This window comes from Enoplosus armatus, chromosome 13, assembly GCF_043641665.1.
Source record: "Enoplosus armatus isolate fEnoArm2 chromosome 13, fEnoArm2.hap1, whole genome shotgun sequence".
Classification (NCBI taxonomy): Eukaryota; Metazoa; Chordata; class Actinopteri; order Centrarchiformes; family Enoplosidae; genus Enoplosus; species Enoplosus armatus.
Window position 1 is genome coordinate 18999082 of NC_092192.1, and position 24352 is coordinate 19023433.

At 42.3% G+C, this 24352-nt stretch overlaps 2 protein-coding genes across 2 annotated transcripts; one reads left to right on the forward strand and one right to left on the reverse strand.

Moving 5' to 3' along the window:
• Positions 1-1474: 1474 nt before the first annotated feature.
• adora2b (adenosine A2b receptor) lies at positions 1475-8707 on the forward strand. Its single transcript, XM_070917474.1, has 2 exons — positions 1475-1797; positions 7975-8707. The coding sequence occupies exons 1-2, from the start codon at positions 1478-1480 to the stop codon at positions 8705-8707; spliced, it is 1053 nt and encodes a 350-aa protein (XP_070773575.1). The 5' UTR covers positions 1475-1477.
• Positions 8708-11268: 2561 nt separating this feature from the next.
• On the reverse strand, positions 11269-23509 carry zswim7 (zinc finger, SWIM-type containing 7). The gene is made up of 5 exons (XM_070918014.1): positions 23419-23509; positions 21727-21748; positions 20218-20320; positions 14107-14211; positions 11269-11761 (listed from the first exon to the last, which is right to left on the reverse strand). Exons 1-5 carry the CDS (start codon positions 23492-23494, stop codon positions 11651-11653), a joined length of 417 nt encoding a protein of 138 aa, XP_070774115.1. The 5' UTR covers positions 23495-23509; the 3' UTR covers positions 11269-11650.
• Positions 23510-24352: the final 843 nt, after the last annotated feature.

The window sequence follows — 24352 nt, forward strand, 5'->3', positions numbered from 1 at the left end:
TAAAAGTGTTATTTATTTATTTACAAGACATGCATCCAGAAAAGTGAGAATGTGGACCGAAATGTATGCAGTTTTCTATTTATGGATGTCAGATTCGGAGGCCTGTTGGAGGGATATTGTTCAATAAAGGATTGTCAAGTTTTATATTCAGTCGTTCTCTCTTTTCTCATTCTTGAGGTTGTTTGGACACAAAGATGCTCAGTTTAGCTGCCTCTGTGTCGCTGGAGTTGAGGTTAAACTGCTATTCCACTGTGCCCATTAAAGCTCTGTGTCAGGGGGGTAAAACAGGAGAATAATGAGTGCAGAACGGTTTCCTGCTCAGCACATCCCTCCTGTTCTCCTTTCAGCTCATTTCAGCAGCAGCAGCAGCTACTGAAAAGTCAAGTGGATCAATCAAAGGCTTAAATCTGTGAAGGACAAACTTTATAGGCTCTGTTTGGTAAATAGACTGAACCTTTATCACCGTCCTGTTTGATCATGTGGCGAGTGGAGTGATCATCATAGGACACGCCTAATAATAATCACTAATTCTGTCTTCACAAATATCACCCGCCTTCCTTCCACATAAAAACATTACTTCCTACTTTGACTTCATGTCATGCGTTTGCGTCAGCCAGAAGCGGAAGGTAAACAATATTGTGCAAACACTGAAAACTGGAGGCAATCGGGCTTTTGGTTGCTTTTGCCTCCACCGAGGCTCTGGTCTGTGGGGCACAACTCCGCGATTTCGGCCGGATTGAAACCAGATGCGGCCGTGTGTCTGATGTGAGTGGTGCGGGCGGGCGTGCGAGTGTGTGTGTGCTGTACAAACAAGAGCGCATTTACATTAAACGGAAAGCAGGTGGCCCGGAGGCGTCGTTGGATGCTGTTTAATTGGCGCGTAATTACGCACGGCGGACCGGTGACGCTCGCTTGGGATTCCACCCATATCTTGCAGCTTGTAACGGCGTGTGTGTGTGTGTGTTTGTGTGTGTGTGTTTGGGGCGTGGCTTCTGTGTGAAATTGAGTTTTTTCCCCCCATTTTTTTTCTTTCGTGTCTCTCCCCCCACTTCAAAACTGCTGCAGGAGGGGGGGGGGGGAGTTGTGTCACATTCTGCCGGCGCTACAGACCCACAGATGCCGCTGAAACGCTCCACAGATCGGTCGCTGCTGGTGTGAAAACATCCAGAGAAGATGCGCAGGTTCATGAAGGTGAGCGGCAACAGTGTTCCGTGACTTTCTGTCTGTGTTATGGGTGCGCTTCTGCAGGATGGATGCATCACTGCAGCTTTAGTCAACTTTGTGATGCAGGAAAAGTAAATTGCTGTTTTTTTTCCTTTTCAACAGATGGCTGGTTCCGCAGCTCACACTTGTGGAATATTCCTGGATTACAGTAGAAAGACTTCCTTACTCCTCTGGGACTAGAAGCAGCGCTGCGGGCGACCGTCTTCTCCGTGAACAGCCTGCAGGTTTTAGTCCTTGAACACACTTTGCTGAGATGAATCCGTTCTACATCGTGATTGAAGTAGTAATCGCTGTTCTCTCCATATCCGGCAACATACTGGTTTGCTGGGCCGTCGCCATCAACTCCACTCTGAAGAACGCCACCAACTATTTTCTGGTGTCTCTGGCTGTGGCTGATATTCTGGTCGGTTGCCTCGCCATCCCCTTTGCCATAACCATCAGCATCGGCATACATCTGGACTTCTATGGATGCCTCTTTCTGGCGTGTTTTGTCTTGGTACTGACTCAAAGCTCCATCTTCAGTCTTCTTGCTATTGCAATTGACAGATATCTGGCCGTCAAAATTCCTCTGAGGTGAGTGTTCACAATCAGAAATACCTTATTGATCCCGGGGGGGAAATCACACAGTACCTGTGCTCCCATTCAAGAGGAGAAAGTAGCATACTTTTAGAAATAAAAGTTTGAACAAAATATAAAAAATAAGAAATGGAAAATAAAAATATTCACATTTACAATATTTAAGTGAAAAATAAAAGTAAAACATATATACAATAGCAATGTATATGTAGGTATATATATATATGTATATGTAGGTATGTATTGCACAATTGTGTACGACTATATATGTATTGCACTGACACATATGTATTATTTTATCACTGATGTGGAATTCATCTAAACATTCTGTAGTAGTTTTCCCCCCATCTGATAAGATGACACTCATTTTGCTTTCTTCTAATCAATCAAAGTGAATTTAAGTCTTCATTTTAGGGGACCATGTAGGATCTTGGATCCCAGCCACCCATCGATCAGCTGAAAGTGTCCTGGCTGTTTTAATTACTTGTTAATGCACAGTGAGTTCCTTCCATATGATCTTCATAAAATAATGTTCTCAGAGTCGCTAAATAATGACGTGTCTCCCCCTGTGGAAAATAATTGAATTCAGGTGGTGGAAGATCAGTATCAGCTCTGTGATCTGATGAGTCAGTTTCCTGCGGAGGTTAATGCCTTGTGTAAAAATAGCACGGTTAATATCTAAACTTGGAATGATAATCAGATAATACCCCTCTAAACATAATTTAAATCTGGTGTTAGAGACAGACTTGGCAAACGCTTTGAAGTAGGTGTTCTGCAACCTTGATTCAATAATCTAAAGGGTTTAGGTAAAGCCACCTTCGCATACGGTATGGTGGTGACTTTGTGGTGTTTCCGCAGTAGAAACCCAAGAAATCTGTATTTTAGATCATTTCCCTCTGATGATCAGCAGCTAAGTCTTGATGCTGAGCAGGCGTTACATCGGACGCCTCCTGCAGCTCATAAAAAGCTGCGAGGGTCTGTCATGCAGCTGTTTGATGCGACGCTGGATCAATACCCGGCCACGGTGTGTCACTTTCCATTGATCCTGATGGCAAAGGCCACCGGGCTCCACTGTGCAGCCTCTGAGCGTGTCCGCAGTCCGCCTGAAGAAGCTGCTTGCTATTTCCATGAATTGAAGCAAAGCTGTATTATCAGCTGGGGATTGTCTGTCTCCAGGTGGTGGTGTCTGTCATGTCGGGGAGTTGTCAGTTTGCTTTGGGTTTTTGAAGGCAGCTCAGTTCAGTGGATGTTGTGGGCACTGGATGTGGTTTTGGGGGCTGTTCGTGCTATGCTGCTGTGATGTGCTGTCATTTCCATTAGGCTCAAACACTGGCAAGAAAGGGCAGTTTGACACTAGTATGGGATGAAAGTTGTCTGCCACCAACCAAGTGGCTTGTTAAAAATTCCCATTTGTGCTTCTATTTCTGACCTACGGCCGGAAACCAAACCTTAACGCATCTCATTCTACCTCCTCAGGCTGAAAACACTGACTTTAAATCAGCAACGCGCGCATGACATTCTCTGTGAAAAAGTTTTCAACATGACTTCTGAAAGCCCGGCTCCCACCCTCACAACACACACGTGATAGTAAAACCAGTGTGTGCATGTTTAGCTCAAATTACATGTCCATGGTGATGGCTGGCGTGTGAGAGTTTGGTCAGTCCGCAGGCCTGTGGGGCCGCGATTCTCTCTCCGATAAAAGTGTTTTCACAGATGGTTCAAGTGGAAGTGAAAAGCCAGAGCCAGATGTTTGAAACCCCTTGAGATGACAGAGCCGCACACCCACTCAACGCTCTCTTCAAGCCCCCGTCTTCCCTGTTTGCACTTCTCAGTCAAAGACCCTCTGGCTGTTTTGTCCCTCTGTCCTGTTGGAGCTTTCAAATGACCTTTAGCACATCATAGACTTCACAGGATCGTCCACACCCACCCACACCCGCAGCGCCGTCTCTCTGTGGTCAGGGACAGTAAGCATCATCTCGCCTCGGGCTGCTGGTTCAACAGATTTCAGCTTCATCATTTCAACGGACAGTTTAAGAGTCTTCCTGTCTTTGTTTGAGAGCATGCAGGGGTGTAGCGGGCGTGGTGTCATCCTTGATGTAAATGCTGCTTTAGCGTTTCACAAAGAAAGAAGAATGTGGAAAAGTTAAAGCAGAATCAGAGTTGAAGGACCAGGAAAGGCTCTGTTGATGGCTGGACTTCCCACAACTGAGCCACATTTATCACTGAATATAATAATGACGGAGCACGGGGTCCAGGTGGAAATATGCTTCAAGATGCAGAAATACAACAACAAACGCTGAGTCCTGAAATGGCCTGGGATCAGCTGTGGAGACTAGAGGACAATGAAGTGCAGTGTGGTGTAAAAATATGTCTGATAAACAAAAACACTGGACTAGACTGACGACACGTCCCCACCACAATATCTAATTTAAAGTAATAGTTTGGCATTTACATATATTTGCTTTTTTTTGCTGAGAGATGGATGAGAAGATTGATACCACTCTCATGTCTGTGCGCTAAATATGAAGCTACAGCCAGGAGACAGTTAGCGTAGCTTAGCATGGAAGCAAGCTAGCCCGACTCAGTCCAAAGGTCATAAGCACCAGCTCCAGCACCTCTAAAGCTCACTCATTTACACATTTTATCTTGTTTGTTTAATCTGCACTAAAAACAGTTTTATGGCCAGTTATGTGCTGGAACTCTCTCTTTCCGTGTGCAGTGAAGTTAACTGTCTCTGTAAAACCACAAGTTGTTTTCACACGGAGGTTTGTGTGCTGACCACAGCCTCCATTTTCTGAGATCTGAATCTGAATGTTTCTGAATCAACAAGGACCGAATTGAGACATACAAGTGTAATTGTTGAGTTGACAGCAAGACACACTGTTGCACTCTGGGATAGCAAGTCCATCTTCTGTATTTACCTTTCCCTCTTCTGTCAAAACGACGCTTGCATCGCACCGTGAAAGCTTTACAAATTCAAATCAGTTTTATTCTCGACTTGCCATTACCATGTTACACAACTTGTTTTTAAAGAGACACTCACAAATACAATTCATAATGCAAATGCTGTTTAGATCTGTTTGCATACGCGCCGGCAGGCTGGGTGACAACCCTGTGTTGTCAGTGTGAACGGCCACCTGTTAGATTGTGTTTGAAGCAGGACTGCGGACACTGCCGGACGTTCAAGCGGATGTTGTGAGAGTTCAGAGTGTGTGTGTGTGTGTGTGTGTGTGTGTGTGTGTGTGTGTGTGTGTGTGTGTGTGTGTGTGTGTGTGTGTGTGTGTGTGTGTGTGTGTGTGTGTGTGTGTGTGTGTGTGTGGCCTGGCTGAGGTCTGTGGCCCCAGGCGGAAGCACAGCGACAGAGAGAAGAGAAGGGATGTATGGAGAATGGAGCCGGGGAAGAAAGCAAAACAAAGATAGATGCCAGCGTGCTGTCGTCATGCCAGAACTAATCCATTCAGCCGCTCGCCCGTTCCCTGCCTCCAAACAGAAAGAGAGAGTGGGAGGCGGCGTGCAGGAGGTGGACCCTCTGGGAAACGGACCCTGTGCGGCCTGCTGTATTTGTGATTGACAGATAGACAGAGGGGAGTAGAGGATGGAGAGACGTGGAGACGTGAAGTACGCAGGTCATCGTGAGCTCTGAAGTCCTCCCTCTGTGGGCAGAGTGCTGTATTATTCATGGCCCCCGGGGCGACCCACTCGCCTCCCTGCGGGGGGGGGTGGCAGGACAGAGGGTGGCCTCGCACACCACTGATGAATAATTGACTGTTGGGATTATTATAATTATTATAGCACAGGGCTGCTCAGAGGTAGCCTGGGCTAATGATTAAGAACTTTCATTTTACTAGCAAATTGTCTGTGTCTGACTTTGATGGCATTCACTTCCCGCCTGTGCCATCAAAGTCGGAGGCATTCGCTGCTATTTGAACCCACTTCCTCAGCCTGGCTTCACTCTCATCTCCAGCAATGAATTCAACATCAGGTTTTTCTTAAAGGATGTGAGAGTCTAACAGTCCACGAGTACGGTGAAGTGAAACAGACAGCAGACAGAGGAGGCGACGCAGAGCAGGTCGGGCTGAGGAGGTCACAGGTAGTGCTGTGTGTTTTTTGAATTGAAGACCATGCTTCATAAAGGATCACAGTGCACTTAACACTTACATACTTGAAAGCAATGGGTTCACATTTTTCTGGTCAGTTGTTCCTCCGGTGCATACGGACTGTGGGGTGGTCCCTTCCAACTCTAACGTGACTCAGAATGCTGAGTCCTCGTATTGGCTTCAGTTTCACTCAGAACGAGGGCTGTGGATCTCTTTGTCACACAGGCATGTGAGTGCTGTTTAAAAAACCAACAATCCTATCCTGTCCTTTAACATGTTGATAAATATTTTATTATCACAAACAAGTGGACAATCTTTAGAAAACGTTGACAATTAAATGATTAGTAAAAGTTCACACAACAACTAATTTATCATTTACAAATGACGCATCAGCAATAACTTGGCTAATGGCTTGTGAATGACATGACAGATTAATATATAAGAAATGACTTATTTACAAATGATTATTCCATCATGAACTAATAGTTTATGATGGTCATTATAAAGTCAAAAGTCACATTTGAAGTTCTGGTATGGTGTGATCATGTGCTGTGTAGCTGTAGAGATGGATTATTTGTGGCATCTCCAGCTCAGTGTGTGTGTGTGTGTGTGTGTGTGTGAGTCATTACCACGCGGCTGCACGCCTGAATCACTTTGAGGAAACAACTCATTTTGCTTCAAGCGCAGTTCATATGACGGGGACAGTCAGGACGACACTGGTGTGAGTCAGCCCTGCATCTCCACACACAGCCTCTCTGCACCTGCTGTTCATGGTTTCATATCATGCTTCAGTGAGGCGATGGCTTCATGGGAAACATGCTGGATCAGTGTAAATCAATACTCCACATTCATCCCTTTATCAATAGTGAAAAACACGACACGGAACCAGTTTAACAGTTTAGGCGTCAAACTACATAACAGTACAAAGGTGAGACAGCCACAACAAGTGAAGACCAAAATGAAGTCTATCGCTGTTGTTTCGTCGACTCTTTTCATTTTCAGCTCTTCGTGCTGTGTCGATGTGGTCTGTGGAAGTCCCTCGCTTGCTGGATCTGAACCTATACACAAACTCGTGAACCCGCCTCACACCACAAGCGAGGCACGTGTCATTTTAGCAATATGTCTGTTGTACAAATTCGAGCGAAGCAGGATGTGAGATGCTGTCAGAGATAGCAGCGGACTTAATACTTTCATTCAGCAGCTGATAATGTGCTCAGCAGTTAAATAGTCTGTTAGTGACGCACTGGGACCATATTTCCATGGAAAGTAGAAATTACATGGAAAAGCAGTATGGGGTGTAACTCCCTTTAGCTATTTACGTTTATCTTTTTTTTGTTGTTGTCGTGTTTACAAGCCCTTTACTTTTTTTAATTGAATTTGGGGTGTAGTTTCCACAGAGCACATATATCCTCCCCCAGCCCACATGTCAGGATGAGAGGATGCACTGGGATGGGAAGGGTTCAGTCATTAGGATTTTGTGTGTTCAAACCAATTGGAAGCAAAGTGCACCAGCGTGAAACTCCGACATTAGGAGGTCAGGTCCGTCGTTAGGATGGTTTGTCTTGTCAGCAAACCAAACGCCCCAAACGTCAGTGTCAAAATGACTTTGGTAGCTTTTTCCAATAAAAAGACAGCTGAGCCCTATTTTTGTTTAGACGTGCGTAATTGAATCTTTTTGTATTTTGTTGTGTGTGTTTTCGGCCATGCTGGCTGGATGGCTCTATGGATAGAAATGTCAGTCAGTCACTCAAAATATGTGGTGTGAAATTTGGCTCAAATCCTTTCAGGACTGTCAACAACAAACAACTTTGCGATCAATAGCACAATAGCTTTGAGCTTTTTGGGGATTTTGAGGCTTCAAGAAAATGAAATAAAGATGCAGGTATGTAACAATCATGAGAGGCACACGGGCTAATATTCACATCATACAATTGGGGAAAAAAACTTGCTCGTGTACTGTAAGGTTTCATTCACGTCTTCACTGTGTTCCTATTTTACACTCGTAGTGTGACATTTGTCCAAAATGTCCACATTGGGGACATTATTAAGGCCGTAACCTCTGCTGTGTTTTCTCCAGGTACAAGGAGTTGATGACAGGAAAGACCGCCAGAGAGATCATCGCTATTTTATGGATCCTCTCCTTTGTCATTGGCCTCATCCCTTTCTTTGGCTGGAACTTGAAGTACCCGAGCTGCGGGAACGGCAGCTCTGGGGAGGACAACACTACAAGCGCTGGCCTCATGGAGGGGCTGAGGGGCAGAGGAGACTTACTGCGGAGCTGCGAGCTCCAGTGCTTCTTCGAGAGTGTGGTGGACATGCACTACATGGTCTACTTTAACTTCTTTGTGTGTGTGCTGCTGCCGCTGCTCATCATGCTGGGCATCTACATGAAGATCTTCACCGTGGCCAGGAAGCAGCTGAGACAGATCGAGCTCAAGTGTGTGGGCAACGGGGACAACCATAACCACGGGCTGCTGCAGAAGGAGATCCGAGCTGCCAAATCCCTCTCCATCATAGTGGGACTGTTCGCCATCTGCTGGCTGCCTGTCCACATCCTCAACTGCCTCACGCTGTTTTACGAGGAGCTGAAGAAGCCGGACGTTGTCATGTACGTGGCTATCATTCTGTCTCATGCCAACTCCGCGGTCAACCCCATCATCTACGCTTACCGCATTCAGGACTTCAGGAACACCTTCCGCAAGATCCTGGCCCAACACTTCCTGTGCCGCAGGGAGGAGCTGTACCTCAGCTCCAATGGCAGCAGACGCAACAGAGACCAGATCCACATGACCATCGACCCTCTGCTATAGAGAGCGTTGTGGCAGAGGAGGAGTATTATCTGTGTCAACTCCCGTTGGTTCAGTCTTGAATTTTATTTTTCTCACTGAGGTTTCTAATGTTTACAGAACAAGGGTGTGATATGTGAAGATGGACTGATGTCAGACGCGCCCTGAATGTGGACATTTATTTATGAACTGTGCCGAGTGTCAGTCAAGCAGTGAAACGTTGAATGAGTCTTACAGAACTTTCGTATTGTGAAGGATTTTTTGATTTTAAAAAATCATGTTGAAGCTAACTGGATTTGTAGGACTGTGAATAGGATCCAAACGTTGCTACGTTCTAAAATGCTATTTATCATTCTGAACCCACCCTGTTACGACTCCTAACACTCCTGCTATTTTATATTGTCAACACTCAGTGCCACTGTGTATTAATTTATTTATTACAAGACCTTATCTTTGAGAATGTAAAGATCAAAAAACTTTGTGTGGCTAGATCTGTACTTGTGGACCTAGAAAGGTACAATAGTAGTAGTCTACATCCGTGGTTATCTTTGGCTGGTGACCCTTAAAGATGAATTCCTACTCATGACCATCACAGGCTCAATATGCAGGAAGAAGTACAGATTTCTTTTGTCAAGACTTTTGTATAGTAGAGCTGTTCTCGAGCTGCTGCTTCAACTAAGTGCCAGTGTTTGCAAGTGTTCCTGTCGCTGCACCAGTAAATCCTCCACAAAATGGCGGGATCACAGACGACAGGGACTCTCATACATATTAAAAAACGCCAAAAGCTAAATTAGAAGAAAAGGGGGGAAACGCAATCATAAACAAGAAAAACAGAAATGCTTACCCATGCTAACCCATGAGTCATCTCTCGTAGCCACAGGGGGCACACGATTATCTTGACCCCTGTGGCCAAGAGCCAGAGGAAGGCTTTGCTTTTTTGTAGCTATTAGATGAACAGCATGCTGTGATTGAATCACGCAGACCCACACATAAGAAGCAGTTCAGCAAAACACACCTGCCGTGGTGCTCCATATCATTTCCATGTTAACAAGACAAAAGCTCAGGAAGTGGGAAGCTGATTGTACCCTTTATAGAAATATGACCTCTGCAGAGAGCATTTTCAGCGTGAAGTGAAGACATACTGTAAGTAGACAACGTCAAATTTGATACTTCAAATGCAATTTACGTCATTCCTCATCATCCAAGCGTCTGGTACACATGTATTTAGTGGCTTCCATAACATGAAGCACCATTGTTTGGATTCAGTTGGATGTACATGAATGTCACTTGCCTCAGGAGTCCAGCTGACAACCCATTTCCCCTCAGACAGTCTCAGCTGGGATCCTGAGGCTCTCATCTGCCCTGTTAGCACAGTCAGTCCTCCACAAGCTGCTGAAGTCACTGACTGAACTGACATGAGTCGTTTCATTTGAGAGAACAATACAGTACACAGGGTGACGTCTCTCAAATACGTTGCGCTGAGGGTTCATTTTAATCAATCTCCCAGTGAGCCGACACTCCTTACTCTTCAGTGCTGGCAAATATGTTGAACCCAAATAGATAATATTTGTGAAGTAACACTAATGAAATGTTCTCTGAGAGGCAAATTCTCACTTCTTTGCACCCGATGGTGCTCGTATGCAGCGTCACAGTTTGAGGCCACACAGCTGCGGCGCTGCTTTCCAAATCGTAGTCAAATCTTAAAGCACCTGATGCTTTGCCTCTTTTCTGAAGGGGTGTGCTGGTTACCATTGTTGTGCATGTTCCTGTTGAGCTTATAAAACTGAAGACAGGGGCGAGAGCTGATTAATCACACACACAAAAAAGAGCTTGGTGAATTCAATCAGAGCAGAGTCTTTGTTTGGAGTGTCGTAATTTATGTGAAGAAAAAAAAGAAAAGAAAAAAAAGAGGGTGAATGTGGTCACCTGAGAGCCATCACTACACAAACACATTGCACTGACATTTTAGATTTAGATCCTGTTTGGTGTTCATCTGTGGTGTTGAACCATGTCGTGTTAGTGTTGAACAAGTGTTCTTCAGTCGAGCGCTTGCCTCCACTGCTTCACTATCATCCCTCATTTGCTGTCGTGTCCAGTGTACCACCTCTGACTCAAACTTCAAGGGCTAAAATACAGGAGTGTGCCAAAGTTTTAGTACATTCCAATGGAGACATCTATACTGTAACTGCACTGTAACGTTGTATTATTGTCTTTGATGTGTAACAATAAGTACTGTAGGTGTCCGGCTTTCTACAAGCTATTGATTGATGTCAAACTATTGCCTTCATTTGCGATTTAAAAGGTAAGACGGACAATAACAAGTTGATCTAGTTCAACATTCCTGCCTTTCATTCCGAAGTACCTACCTGTCTTTGTGCTGTAGTGTCGTTACTAATCAGGAAAAACACCCACTGTGGTCAAGCTGATGTTCAACCTTTCCAGAGGCCATTCTTTCTTTCATTCAACAAAACTACAACTGCGAACTGATACTGCTATTTCACATGATGCAATCTGTATGTATGGTGAATTATTTTGTTAATAAAGGCAATGTTTATATTGTTACAGATCAGTCTTTATTCCTGAAATGAAATCATGTGGCCGTTTATATTTACAAATGACACATTGGAAAAGTTCTTCATGTTTTTAAAATGTTTCTGAATCAACTCGAGCACGCAGACACTCACTACTACCCTGACTGATGTGGCTTCAGATAAAAAGAACCTAAAAATAAGGCCGCTCATATTCAATGAACAGATGTCGTTTCCCTGGAAACAGATGAGAGCTCTTCCAAAAGAAAAAATAAATAAGGCAACATCTGGTGTCTTTCAGAGAGATGCATGAAAGAGCAGAAACCATAGTGGTGTTCCCGATCCTCTCGGCAGTGACTTAAAGTGTCCATTCAAAACATCGGCTCTCGTCCAAGAGGGTCTAAGAGGGTCCACCTGCTGAACTGAACATACCCGGGTGTCACAGGGTTGCTGTCCCGCTGAGCAGCGTGGACATCTGCTGATCAGACACGCTCTCCTGCTGAGTCACACCCGTGGCCTGACACAGGTAGACGGCCAGGATGTGTTTGCACTGGGAGAAAAGAGCACAGAAGACAGATTCATTACATTAACAAAGGCACCGATGTGATCAATGGCGTGGAAATGAAGCCCTAATGACACTTCAGTCATTTAAATTCAGAGATCTCGTGTAAACACCAGACTAGAAAGGAGCTGCTTGGCTCTGACCTGCTGGGAATTTTCCACTGAGTAATCTTCAATCTGAGAGCAACAGTCACAAAGCAAATGCCAGAACAAGTTCCAATATTTATATCAAATTATAAACATTTCTAACAAGGAAAAGAACATGTGATTAAGAGGGATGCGAGTGTGTATTATTTTCCAAATGGAGTGTTTGCGCGGTGATTAAGACGTAACTCCAGCAACTAAATGTGTGTGTTGATGGAAAAAAGCGCTGCAATTTGTGTGCATGTGTCACCGAACACACTCGTTAATATCAACATTAACATGTTAATCATTGACTTGTTTTCTCCCTCAGCCTATTCCATACATTATGAATGAGATTTCCTCCGCACAAACACGCCTGTTGGATTAGTGTTTACATAAACGATGAGGCAAAGTCAAAGTGTGGTGAAAAGGACAAAGGTACAGATGTGTGTTTACTAGCTTCTCCTGTGGACTCATGGCTGTCTGCTGTTGGCGGGAGAGCTCCTTTATCTGTCCTCTGACCTAGTTGTCAGAGCAGCATGGCCCTGGTTTGGGCTCATGCAGTCGTGTTGGAATCTGCAGAGCCCCTGAATGAACAGAGTGGCTCCAGCGGGGGAGGACTGCAGACTGCGTGGTCGACCTCAGAGTCTCCTGAGTGTCGTAGGGTTTTGACTTTGTGACGGGGGAGTTATGTTCAGTTTGATGAGGCAGTGAATAGTTTTATTTTTCTGTCTTCAGTGTGTTTTTCATGGGCAATGATATCAGTGGTGCTGATGCGCTCATGGTGAGTCTCCACGGTCTGTTGCAGATCTTGGTTTCTCATACTGATTTAGCAGCATCCCCCGGGGAAACAAGTCTTCCTGATACTTGGAGCAGGAGCGCAGGCCGCTTGTTTGCAGATATTTTTGTAGGCAAACAGTCAGAGTGAGGCAGCTCTCAGTGACCAGACAAGAACAAGACTTGACCACAATACATCTGTTACACACATTTCAACGTGTGTTTCCTCTCACTTTTGACTGGGCGTCGTTTTTTTTTCTCCAGGATACATGCCTGACTGACAAGACACAATGGCTGTGAGATGGCGTTCATGTGTCTGTGTGTAAATATGCTACTGTGTGCACTGTGTAACATATATACCGTGTTCCTGAGTTGCCGTTCATACAGAGTTCAACCCCAGCAGGACTCTGCGTATCTACATTAGTGTTTGTCTTCTTCTGCTTTGGATCAAGTACTTATGGGAATGTTTTCAAAAAAGGCATAATTTCCCACCGGGGATGGGGTGGGGGATGTCTCCCTCACTTTTCAAAATCCTATATTTATATTAGCCGCTCACTAAACTCTCTCTCAACTGTATCTTCTTACTGTCCAGTTGTCCAATTCAAGATAAGAGATGTTAAAAATGTTGATATGTTGTGCTCACAGAGATAAGCTTTCAGAGCGAAATTATTGGGGTCTTTTAGTGTTTCGCCTGCCAGGCCACATAAAGGTTACTCCCCTAACGTCTGATAGGCAGATTGTACCCGCAGGCAACACTTAATCTCTATTTCATCACAGTCAATATTATCCTAAAACAATGCTGCAATTGAACATCAATCTGATATTAAATGTTAGACATGGCAGTAAAGGACAGTGCTCTTTTGAGGGAAGAAAAATTGAACGAAATTTAGTAATTTAGTAGGGTCAGTGTATTGAAAATACAGCAATGTACACAGCATTTTCTATTTCTTTTTTTTTATGAAATATTTATATAATTATTAAATATCTAAAAGGCCCAGAACAGCCTCTAAGAACCTCTGACTTTTTATGAGTTTCTGGACAGATGCCTCATGACTTTTTGTGATACAATTACTTTGAAGAAAATAAAAATGTTAACAAAATATTTTTTTCATTTAACACAGGTGGTGAATAGCTTTTTTTTTCACTTACTTCCTTCAGTTTGTCAGAAATTCAAAATCACCACATTTGGAGATACATGGTTTTTACTGAACAGGAAGTGTATGGAAATTGTAATCTGAAACGCAACTAAAGCTGTCAGACAAATGTAGTGGAGTGGAAAGTACAATATTTGTCTCTGAGATGTAGTGAAGTAGAAGTAGGAAGTTGCATGAAATGGAAATACTCAAGTTAAGTACCAGTACCTCAAATTCATACTTAAATACAGTACCTGAGTATATGCACTGCGTGGTGTGTAACAGTTTGTTTGAGACTCACCAGCGGGCCCTCATTCCTGCGGAGCACGGTGTAGGCGAAGGCCGGGCACGGGCAGTAGTGACAGGACACAAAGCACGTGTACAAATGGCCCGAGCCTCCCATTACCTGCAACAGATTCATGCAAAGTGCATTTAAATATGTGGCAACGCTTGTGTGTATTGACCTTATTTAAAAGATCATACGCACAGAAAAGTGTGACCTGCTTCTTTCTGAGGGAGGACATTCACCTATCAAGTATGATCACAATGCTGTTTGTATTGGCGACTAGATGCTTGAGGTGCAGCTGAGAAGTGGAGACAGTGAAGACACGATGGAAAACAAGCCCTTTACTGCATCCACTAGTCCAGACATGACTGAGCTCCAACAATCAGAGTAGTGAAGACATGGACATCTGTCTTTCTTTTCTTTTTTTACTCACAATCTCCTCCACAACCTTTGTCATCGACTAAATCAAGTTTTTTTTCCTGTTTCATTTTTTACAACACTGAATCACAGTGCAGAATCATTCTGTTTTGACAATAACCAAAAAACAACAACTCTTAAATGTCAAAGTGAAAACTAATCTCTTTTTTGAATTTTCTTTGTAATTTTCAAATAATATCTATAATTTATACTTGTGAATTTGAAACTTTTTGTCCTGACGTTTACACAGCAGAGAGACGAGACTAGTGATGATGTCATCTGGAGACAAGCCCCGCTGCTGCTTCATGTATGAAACCAAACTGTTGTGACAGCAGCATATCTTCTAATTCACAGCAGTAAGCCCTCCTTTCAAATAAACTGATTTGGGTGGAATATCTCAAAGCCCAGTCGGCCACTGTTTCAGTGTCACTATACCAGCTGATGTCACCTGAAGACGTCATGATCTCAAGTCTCCTTTCCAGCTTGCAGAGTCCCTTAAGATACTGACTTTAGAACCAGAATCACTGGAATATCCCAACTTGCTTTTGGGTGGACTCTCCTTTTCAATGTTTCATAGAAGTGACAGAACGGTGGTTGGTTGAAGGTGAGGTTGCTTCCATCAACCTCATCATTTCACATTAGTTATTTGGAGGAGACGAGATAGAAACAATGCATTTTTAAATAACCCGTATGTGGAGTCTAATGGCCTCGGCTGACAGGACCTCCTGTCCACAGTGCTGGCGCTCACTCCCAGCTACAGACAGTGATTTAAGGCTCATCCTCATGCACATGACACATGAAGACATTAAGTTGGTGGATTAGCTTGACATGTCACAATAACTAATGCATTCCAAGATGGCAGAGCAGGCTCCATTATTCTCCACAGCTTCGATAAATTACCTTTCCCTGTGACCTACAAATGTAAAAACCTCTCATTTCTTCAATGTGACACTTCATTATAAATAAGGCACAAAAGAGACAGTTACATGGACTTAAAGCACCTTAATAAAGATGAATAAAGCCCCATGCACAGCAGGATCAGGATGGAAACACTAAGACTGTGAAAACCAAGCCAAGGACTGCTACAGTTTCTAAAGAGCCAAGTTTATTGAAAACCAGCTCACACTTGGGCCCTTTTTGTTGTCTGCTGTCATCATAGATTATGTGGCTCTGCTGCAGCTCACACTGCAAAGCTGGCAACTAACATCCTCAAGACACCCCGAACTGTAGGCTTCCACTGCCTGGCAGGGATCCAGGTTTCCTCCAAACGACACTATACTTGAAGATCTGCCATTCAGTCGCTGCAGAAGGAACGGTGAGAGTTAAAGCCTCAGCTGAGCTCCGGCTCCGTCTCGGCCTGAAATGCTGGCTCTCACGGGAATAATTCTCTGGAAGCCGCCATGAGCCAGAGGGCCAGGAGTTTGGACGGCCCTCCACACCACAAACAAAGCTTCAGGGAAATGTAAAGCTCTGGGAAGTCATTGAGACACACAACCCCTGTATCAGGAGAATGGTTTGGCAAACTAATGCCACTGGAGAAAAGTTAAAATACTTTGAGAGCCCTTTCAGCTGCCTTTTCTTACGACCAGGAACTGACATTAGCACAGCATCATCACAACTGTCCCTTTCACCACCTTATGAAGTCAGTCTTGCGCTGTTGGCCACAGACTAACAGGATATCTGATCAGCGATGTCAAACATGATCTGAGGCACAGAAAAATACATCCCTGGTATATTTTTTATTCTACTGCATCCTGCAACTGTACTGCACAGATCCTAACTGAGAAGATCTCAAAACAAGATATTTTAGTCTGTATAATGTCTACAAAAAGTCTTCAAATTGCCCGTTTTGTTCAACCAAGAGTCCAAAACCCAGAAATATTCAATTTATAATTATGCAAAACAGAAAAAAGCAGCAAATCCTCATATTTGATGAAGCTGGAGCCTGCAAAATCTAATTAAATGTCTAATAATGTCTTCAACTATTTTCATTACTGTTGAGAATACGCAACTCGCATTGCCTACGAAAAGGTCACTAAGCGTTAAGAATGAGATAAGGTAAAAAAATCCCAGCAGTGAAATGCCACGCTCTCATGAGTTATTCATTCCTTTTGAGGAAAGGGGAATAACCACGACAACATGAGAAACTCAATTGTGTCCCACGGAAACAGAGTATTAACAGGAAATGACAAAAAAAAAAGGCAGAATTGTTAATTCATCAACTATTTCAGCATCTCTCTGACACAGTGCCTAGTCAGCACGCAAGTCGCAGCACTTCCAGTAAACTCAATACATGGGCCCGAGGATTCTCTGGAAACCACTTAAGAGAACTAATCTCTGCTTTGTTAAGATTGTTCTTTATAATATGTTGAGAAAAATCTGCTCTCTCGTCCTCTTCCCGCCTTACAGGAAATTTGTTAAGTGTGTTGACAAGTGGATGACTGCAGTGAGGTGTTATAGCAAAATGTCGTCACAGCCTTCACACTCCTCCAGAGATTTAACAACGTTCTTCTAGCATGCTGCCCAAATATGGTCTACCTATCTGAGGGGAAACATACAGCCCTCTGACCACAGCAGACATGGCTGTCATGACTCGACCTCTGACATCTTCACCTACTGTCCTCTGACTTTGCCAGCCATGTTCTGGGTTCATATATTTAGGTGGGAAGATCTTGGTTGGTTTTCAATAGCTGCCCACTGAAGCACTTACTTTAAGTTTAAACTGAGAGAGCCGGAGAGCGGGGTAAGCTAAATATTTGTGGCACAGCTTTGAGGCAGCATTTGACACTGTGTAAACTGAAGTCCCACTTAATGCATCACTAACTGTTACAACATAAAACAGACCTGCCAAGATCGCAGGAGCAACACTCAATACTGCTAATGCGACAAAGACAAGAGAAAGGAGAATGTAATGGGATTACTAACATGCTGTTTATCTCATCTCAAAGCCTGTACCTCGAAGGGAAAGCTCCAGGAATCTTTCACTTGGACAAATCTGAGTAGCTTGACGGGTAGAAATCAACACCCTAATTATTCCATCATATATATTCCATATTCCATCAAATGTACACCCTGAAGATTTACTCTCTCATTACAGTCACCACTGCTCGGTGTGTTGGTCGGAAAGATTAAACGTTTGCCCTTGAAAACCACAGTTTACTGAAATATCCTGGATTATTTAAAGAAATGTCCTGTTACATGTTGTCATATTTGAACACCACTCTCATGTCAGTGCAGTAAATATAAAGCTACAGCCAGCAGACAGCTTAGCTTAGCTAAGACTGGTTGTTCCCCCCTGTTGCGTAACACGAGAGTGGTATCATTCTTCACATCTAAGACTCTGTAAGACAGAAGAAGTATCTACCAAAAACTACTCCCTTAACGATTATCTTATCCGCCATTAATCTACAGCAGTACTACAGTTGGTGAGTGGCAGCCTGCGTCTGTATGTGTGATTGATGTCGAAACAGTTGCAGAGCAGCGAGTAAACAGTGGGGCAATAAAGCAGAGCGCAGAGGGAGACATGAGTGTCCTTCCCACAGGTTCAGACACAAGTCACAGACACAGTCTACTTGTGTCACTTCCACTGAGCATTTAAGTGATTATTATTTGTTCCCAACTAACAAAATACTGCCATGAAACACTGCAAGAATGAAATGACATTGGTCTGGACAGACTAGGACTGCAACTAACAATTATTTTCAGTATTGATTCATCTGTCAATTACTTCCTCAATGAATCGATTCATCGTTTAGTCTATGAGATGTAAAAAGAGTTGTGAAAAATGCCCATCACAACTTCCCGGACTTTCGCGGAGCCCAAAGTCACGTCTTTAAACTGCTTGTTATGTTCATCAATATTTCAAAACCAAAACATATTTCGTTTATTATCATATGATATATCAAATGAACATGACTGATTGATTGATATATGGCAAAGACGAGTAGCAGATCCTCATATATGAGAAGCAATGTATCAATTATCAAAACAGACTATTTGATTAATTGACCGACTGATACAGCGTTAAAGCCTCAGTTAGTGCAGTACAGAACAAAATGTTTTTTAATCACCGACCTCAGTGTATGCATGTTAATCAGAAAAATCTAAATATCACAATGTGCCAAAAATATTTGGGAAATCAGACAAATGTATGAAATATATGTTAAATGTATATTCATATTTATGTTTTGTACTGTGAGTACAAAATACTTAGTTTCTTTTCTAATTAGAACAAAAATAAAAAACACTTCATTAATCTCTTATTCTCTACCGGACAGTAACAACCAGAGAACAAGAACAAAACAGATCAAGATCATATTTGAAAAGAACCGTATTTTCCAGAAGAGAACAAAAATAGACTATTATTATTAATTATTTTCAATACATGCTGCTGGACCACAAACATCAGACGGCCTGGAGGGAAATGAAGTGAAACAATTAAGACACCAACAATTGAGTTGAAAGTGTCCCAACAGAGCAGAATCCATGTCTTTATTTAGCTGCATTGTATTTTACGGTTCCTTTCATAAAACTGTTTTTGCAGGAGCCTGAAGGAGTTTACAGGAAATTTGGGTCACAATGACCACAACCTCCGTAGACTGACTTGTTTCTCCCACCACAAGTCACTTTGTGTCCTATTGAGATTACCTCTCAAGTTTGAGGACAGGGTGACTCAGGTCAGTTTTCAGAGCATGCAGAAATAGCATTTCTTCTTTGGTATTAAGTTATTTGGTAACATCGGTAATATCATTTTTGTGCAGTGCTTTTAAAAATATGAGGATCTAAGATCTCAATCGAGTAGCCTCTCCATTATGGAACAAATAGTGAGTGAAGTTCTATTTGTAAGGTTTGTAGTGACATGTTTGCCATGAAATATTATAATATAACCCACCATTAATATAAATGTGTCCATCCCTCAGTGCCTCTACTGAACGATTATAAAATGTCAGGATTAGCTTGGCATACAACATTGTGTGTATTTGTGTGATCCATGCCGGGACTTGCAAACCGGATGTGACACAGGATTCAATTCAATTAAGATCAAACAACTGACTGAAGTGATTTATTTTGTCCTTCTTTAAAACACCCTGCATCAAAAAACTGCAAACTACAAATACTGTGTACAAAATGTGCATAACATCAACTCACGTCCTTTCTTGGTGAGAACACTGTGGCACTGAACACTGATTGAAAATGTTTTGACTGATGAAAGACTGGCTGATTGAGGGCGCTTCACAGGCCCAGAGATCACAAATAAGATTGTTAAGAAGTTTGAATCACAGTATCTTTAGAGATAAAACATTATAGGCCAGGTTCTCTGACCCTAAGACAAAGTACAATGAAGATACCCACTGAACTCATCTTTAGTCTTGCACTTTCTTCTGGTTTGAAAAAATAAAACGATCGCCTGTGCTGATTATCTTGTGGATCCAGATGGCAAATATCTATTTACAAATTGTTATTAAACTGATTGTGTGCTCCTTTGGTGAGAAAACAGTGTGAACAATGCAATCGACTAGTTTTTGATTCAGAGAAATGAGAATGCTCCTGCACACATTAGTTATGTAGCTCCGACAAGTTGGAAATTGTTTTGCTGTGGAAGAATGAAGATATTAAGGCAATGACTTGATGTTAAAATGCAAAGCAGTAATTTGTAGTATATAAGACTACTGTTTGTAAAGTTACAGAGTTGACAGACGCATGACAGACCTGGAATGCTTTGCGTCCACTGGGAGACGACAGACAGGTGACTGAACACTGGTCAACAAGGTCCAAAGCCTGAAGCGCACAAGGCCCGAAGACGAACTTCAGCCTGAAAGACGAGAGTAGGAAAATGTGAGAGGCAAGTGAAAGACGTAAAGACATCTTCAACATGTTAAATGTCAAATTAGACCAATTTATTTATTAACACTCAGTCAGTGTGTGTGTGTGTGTGTGTGTGTGTGTGTGTGTGTGAGCGTGTATTATTCATGTTGCGAGGACATAAATCTGTTTAAACACAAGTCCCAACCACGTAAATCAGTGAACACTTGGTTTAAGGCTAGGTTAAGGTTAGGCAAGTAGTGGTTATGGTTAGGGTGAGTCTCCAGGAAATGAAAGTAAGTCAATGTAATGACCTACTTCTAATGAAGTGGTGGAAACATGACTGTGTGTGTGTGTGTGTAGTGTGAGACTTGTGTGCTTCTCTTTAAAAAGGCATGTTTTGTCAGCCCCCTGTGGAGTCGACTTTTGTGGCTACTGGTAGAAGTACCTTTTACCGTCACTTCTTCCCTGTATGACTGATGAATCCTCACACACATGAATCTAGAATGAAGCTCTTGCTCTGTAATTTTAGGGGACTCACATCAAAACCTTATATCTAAAGTTCATGCTTCAGAGGGCAAAAAGTATTATTGTTCAGTTTGTAGCTCTGCTTAATAATCCAAGATATAGTCTTTTATCCTTCACTAAAAACTCTACCAGTGTAGAACACACTGTGACTGGTTTGAAATCAAAATACATACACTATGGATAATATACTCTACTATAAACATATATCACAATAGGGAAAAAGGATGCAAAATACCATTTAAGATAATCACATTGATGTTCAATGCTATAAGCAGTGATCCCGTAATGCTTTTCTAATGTAAAACAAAAACTACATTTGTCACTAAATGTATTAGTGTTTAATTACATTTTACTTACAATCATTAATGTGGACAACAGAATTTTGCCTACGAGGAAGAGATGAGACAAACATAAATATAAAAATGGAATGATGTCTGCTTGTGAATTACCAGAGTGTGATGAAGAGCCCTTAAACCAGAGAGGCTTCCTGACAAACAGACAGGATGTGGCCATGTTGACCCAGACAGTGAGCACCCGTTCACTCTCAGTAACTCAAAACATTATGCCAGGAAATGTCTCAGTAAAGACACAGAGCAGCATCATGACACTGTGTCTCAGTGCTACGTCACTTTGGTAAATCCAGACTGTAAAAATGCCTCCCTCCTCCTCCTCAGTGTGGTTTCTACACTTCACACCCACTCAGACTCAGTCATGTGCAGACCTTTTTACTTAGATCATAACTCAGACAGGGTAACTTGATAGATAGCCTTAAAGTCAAAAACGGATTTGAGTGACAGCAAAATAATGTAATTGGTGGCAGAGTTAGTAATACATAGGTGTGATGGAAGTTGATGGGTAATGGGAAAGAAGAAGAAGATTGATACTTACGCAATAAGCAGGTCATCCGGAACTGCAAAAAAGAGAAATTGGAAATATAAAAAAAGTAATTTTTTTTTGTTTTGTTTTTTGTGGAAAATATCTTCAAAAATGCTTATGAGCCACTGGAGAACTATGCCCAGACATGAATGCCTGCTGTTTTCTTTTTGTGATGCAGTATACTACTGTTACACTGCATGCAATTAGTAATTACTTTTCAGGTACTATTAAGGTTTCACACACACACAAAATATTTTCTGTTCACACTGGCCACTGTTAATGGTAACATTTGTAAGTAACAGTCCATACTTTTGTTTTTATCACATATTTTCACATTGTGGTAATGGAACCTTTCGGTAAAGGATATGACTACTTTTCTATCCACTCCTAATGATCCAATAACAGTCTGGAGGGTAGAAAGGAAAGCTGCTGGCCAAACAGTTGTGGGTTCAAGTCTGTTTCAGATAATAAGGGTAAAAAAGACCAACTGCTGAGATGGCCTTGGGCAAGGCACTGCCTTGACGGGCTCTGTGTCAACTATTCAGACCTGCAGTATTGTTTAGTCCCTAAATGTGACTTCAGTATACAAATTAAACCAGCTCTTCCTGAAACCAAGGCTGTTCTTTAGTTTGGTAGTTAAAAAAATGACCAAGTACAGATAAACCACAATCGTTGACTAATGGTAATAAAAGTCCACTGAGGCATACCGAGCAACTGTTGGATTTAGGGCTTGGCAGGAGGTAATCCTTTATGGACAATACACACAAAACTTTGTTGTAGGTTTTTTGTGGCATAACATTGTCATATTTTATGTCCTGTCAGACAAAAACTGGTGAGGTAATTAATGTTCAATAACTGTAATGTTATCTGTCAGTTTGAGAGCCTAGTGATGAAGACGGGTTAGTGATAGTCTCATCGTGTAGGACATGTTGTTCCTAAAACTTCCAATGGGCCTTTTTCACAGCAACATATAATGGCTCAGTTCCATTTGAGTGTCCCAATAAGTCATTCAAGTGACCCTTTTTACAGCACAGGTATCAGTAATAAAATATATGAGGGCTGAATTCTATTTAGCTGCTTCTGTCTCAGGGTCATGGCTTACTGGGACACATGAACAGACCATTAATATTATTGCGTACCACCTCAAAATGTCTGCTGTGAAAAGGCCTATGCCAGGAGCCTGGAAGTAAACACCTAAATGGAAGAGCCATTATTAATGTTGTAAATTACACCTGTACCTTTCCTGCAAAATGTCTGTTGTGGAAAAGGTCTTTTCAGGTGAGTAAGCCTATACTATAGTATATATAATAACATTACGTGTGCTGTCTAGAGAAAAGACTATAGTCTAAATGTAGAAGTGTGATGCAGTAGCGCCTCCTACAGCCTAAGTATTAAACTACATTGCTATATAACGCTGGAGCAACATCAAGTCAAAATGTACCAAATGCTACATTAACGTCACTGTGGAGCATAGTAACGACAGCTTCATTGTAATTAATGGGAAACAAAAGTTAACTATGCCTTCCTGACAAAGGAAGTTAACGTTAAGAAAGTTAACGTCAGGTTTGCTCAGAAAGTGAAGCGAGTTTGTCACATTCTGCTATTACCAACTGTTAAGTTAGCTAGTAATGCTACAGCTACTTTACATTAAAACAGTCCAGGGTCAGCTGTCACGTTTATCTCTTTTTACTAATTTCGTCTTACTTTGAGACGTTTCCCGGTATGTTTTTTGAATATCTCGGAAAAGCTGTTCGGCCACTGCAGGTAAAAATGAAGGCATTTTTCAGACCGTTTTGTTTCAGGAAGTCGTCGCCTCCGCTAGCCAATAGGATACGACCAAAATATTACGACTTCCGGCTCCGACGTTTGTGTCCATTCCAAAATAAAAGGCCCAACATAACTCAAACTCGTCTCTTGTATTTGCTGGAGACCTCTGCATTAGAATACTTTACAAACTGATGAGGTGGAGGTTATTTTCATGTTCCTGCTACCACGGAGGCACATATTGCATTTTAATCATAGGGTAATGACATTAGCTACTAAAACAGTGTCAAGACCCATAATTCTGATATTGACTCTCCTCAGTGTTTCATTGATAAAGTAGTATATTGCAGGTGTCAGGAGACATGAGATCAGCAGGAATAACCCTCTCACATGGAGGACATTTAGCACATGCATGGCAGTAAAAGCACAGGTGTAATCAATAACCACTTGTGTGTGCCTCCAGGGTCCTGCTACTGAGCATGCTGAGTCACTCACATGGCTTACTAATAACATTAATTATGGCTCTGTTCCATTCAAGCTGTCATGCCTGAATGGAACAGAGCCATAATTAATGTTATTAGTAACAACTGTGCTCATATTCTGTGAAACCGACCTATACAAGAGCTCTGACACTGCCACACCTATACGGAAAGCTTGACTGCAGTAAGCTTCTTGAACCCATCATGAACCGAATGAGTAAAGAAAAGAATCACCAACATCTTCATTTAACACACAGAATATGTAGTTGCAGGCCTGCTGTAAAGTAAAGCCATGATGTACCTCAACAGCTGATTTTTCTTATGGCTCATGTTTAAATGTATGGCTTGAAAGGTTAACCTGACAACAGTAAAATTGGGATGAAGTGTGATTAGCT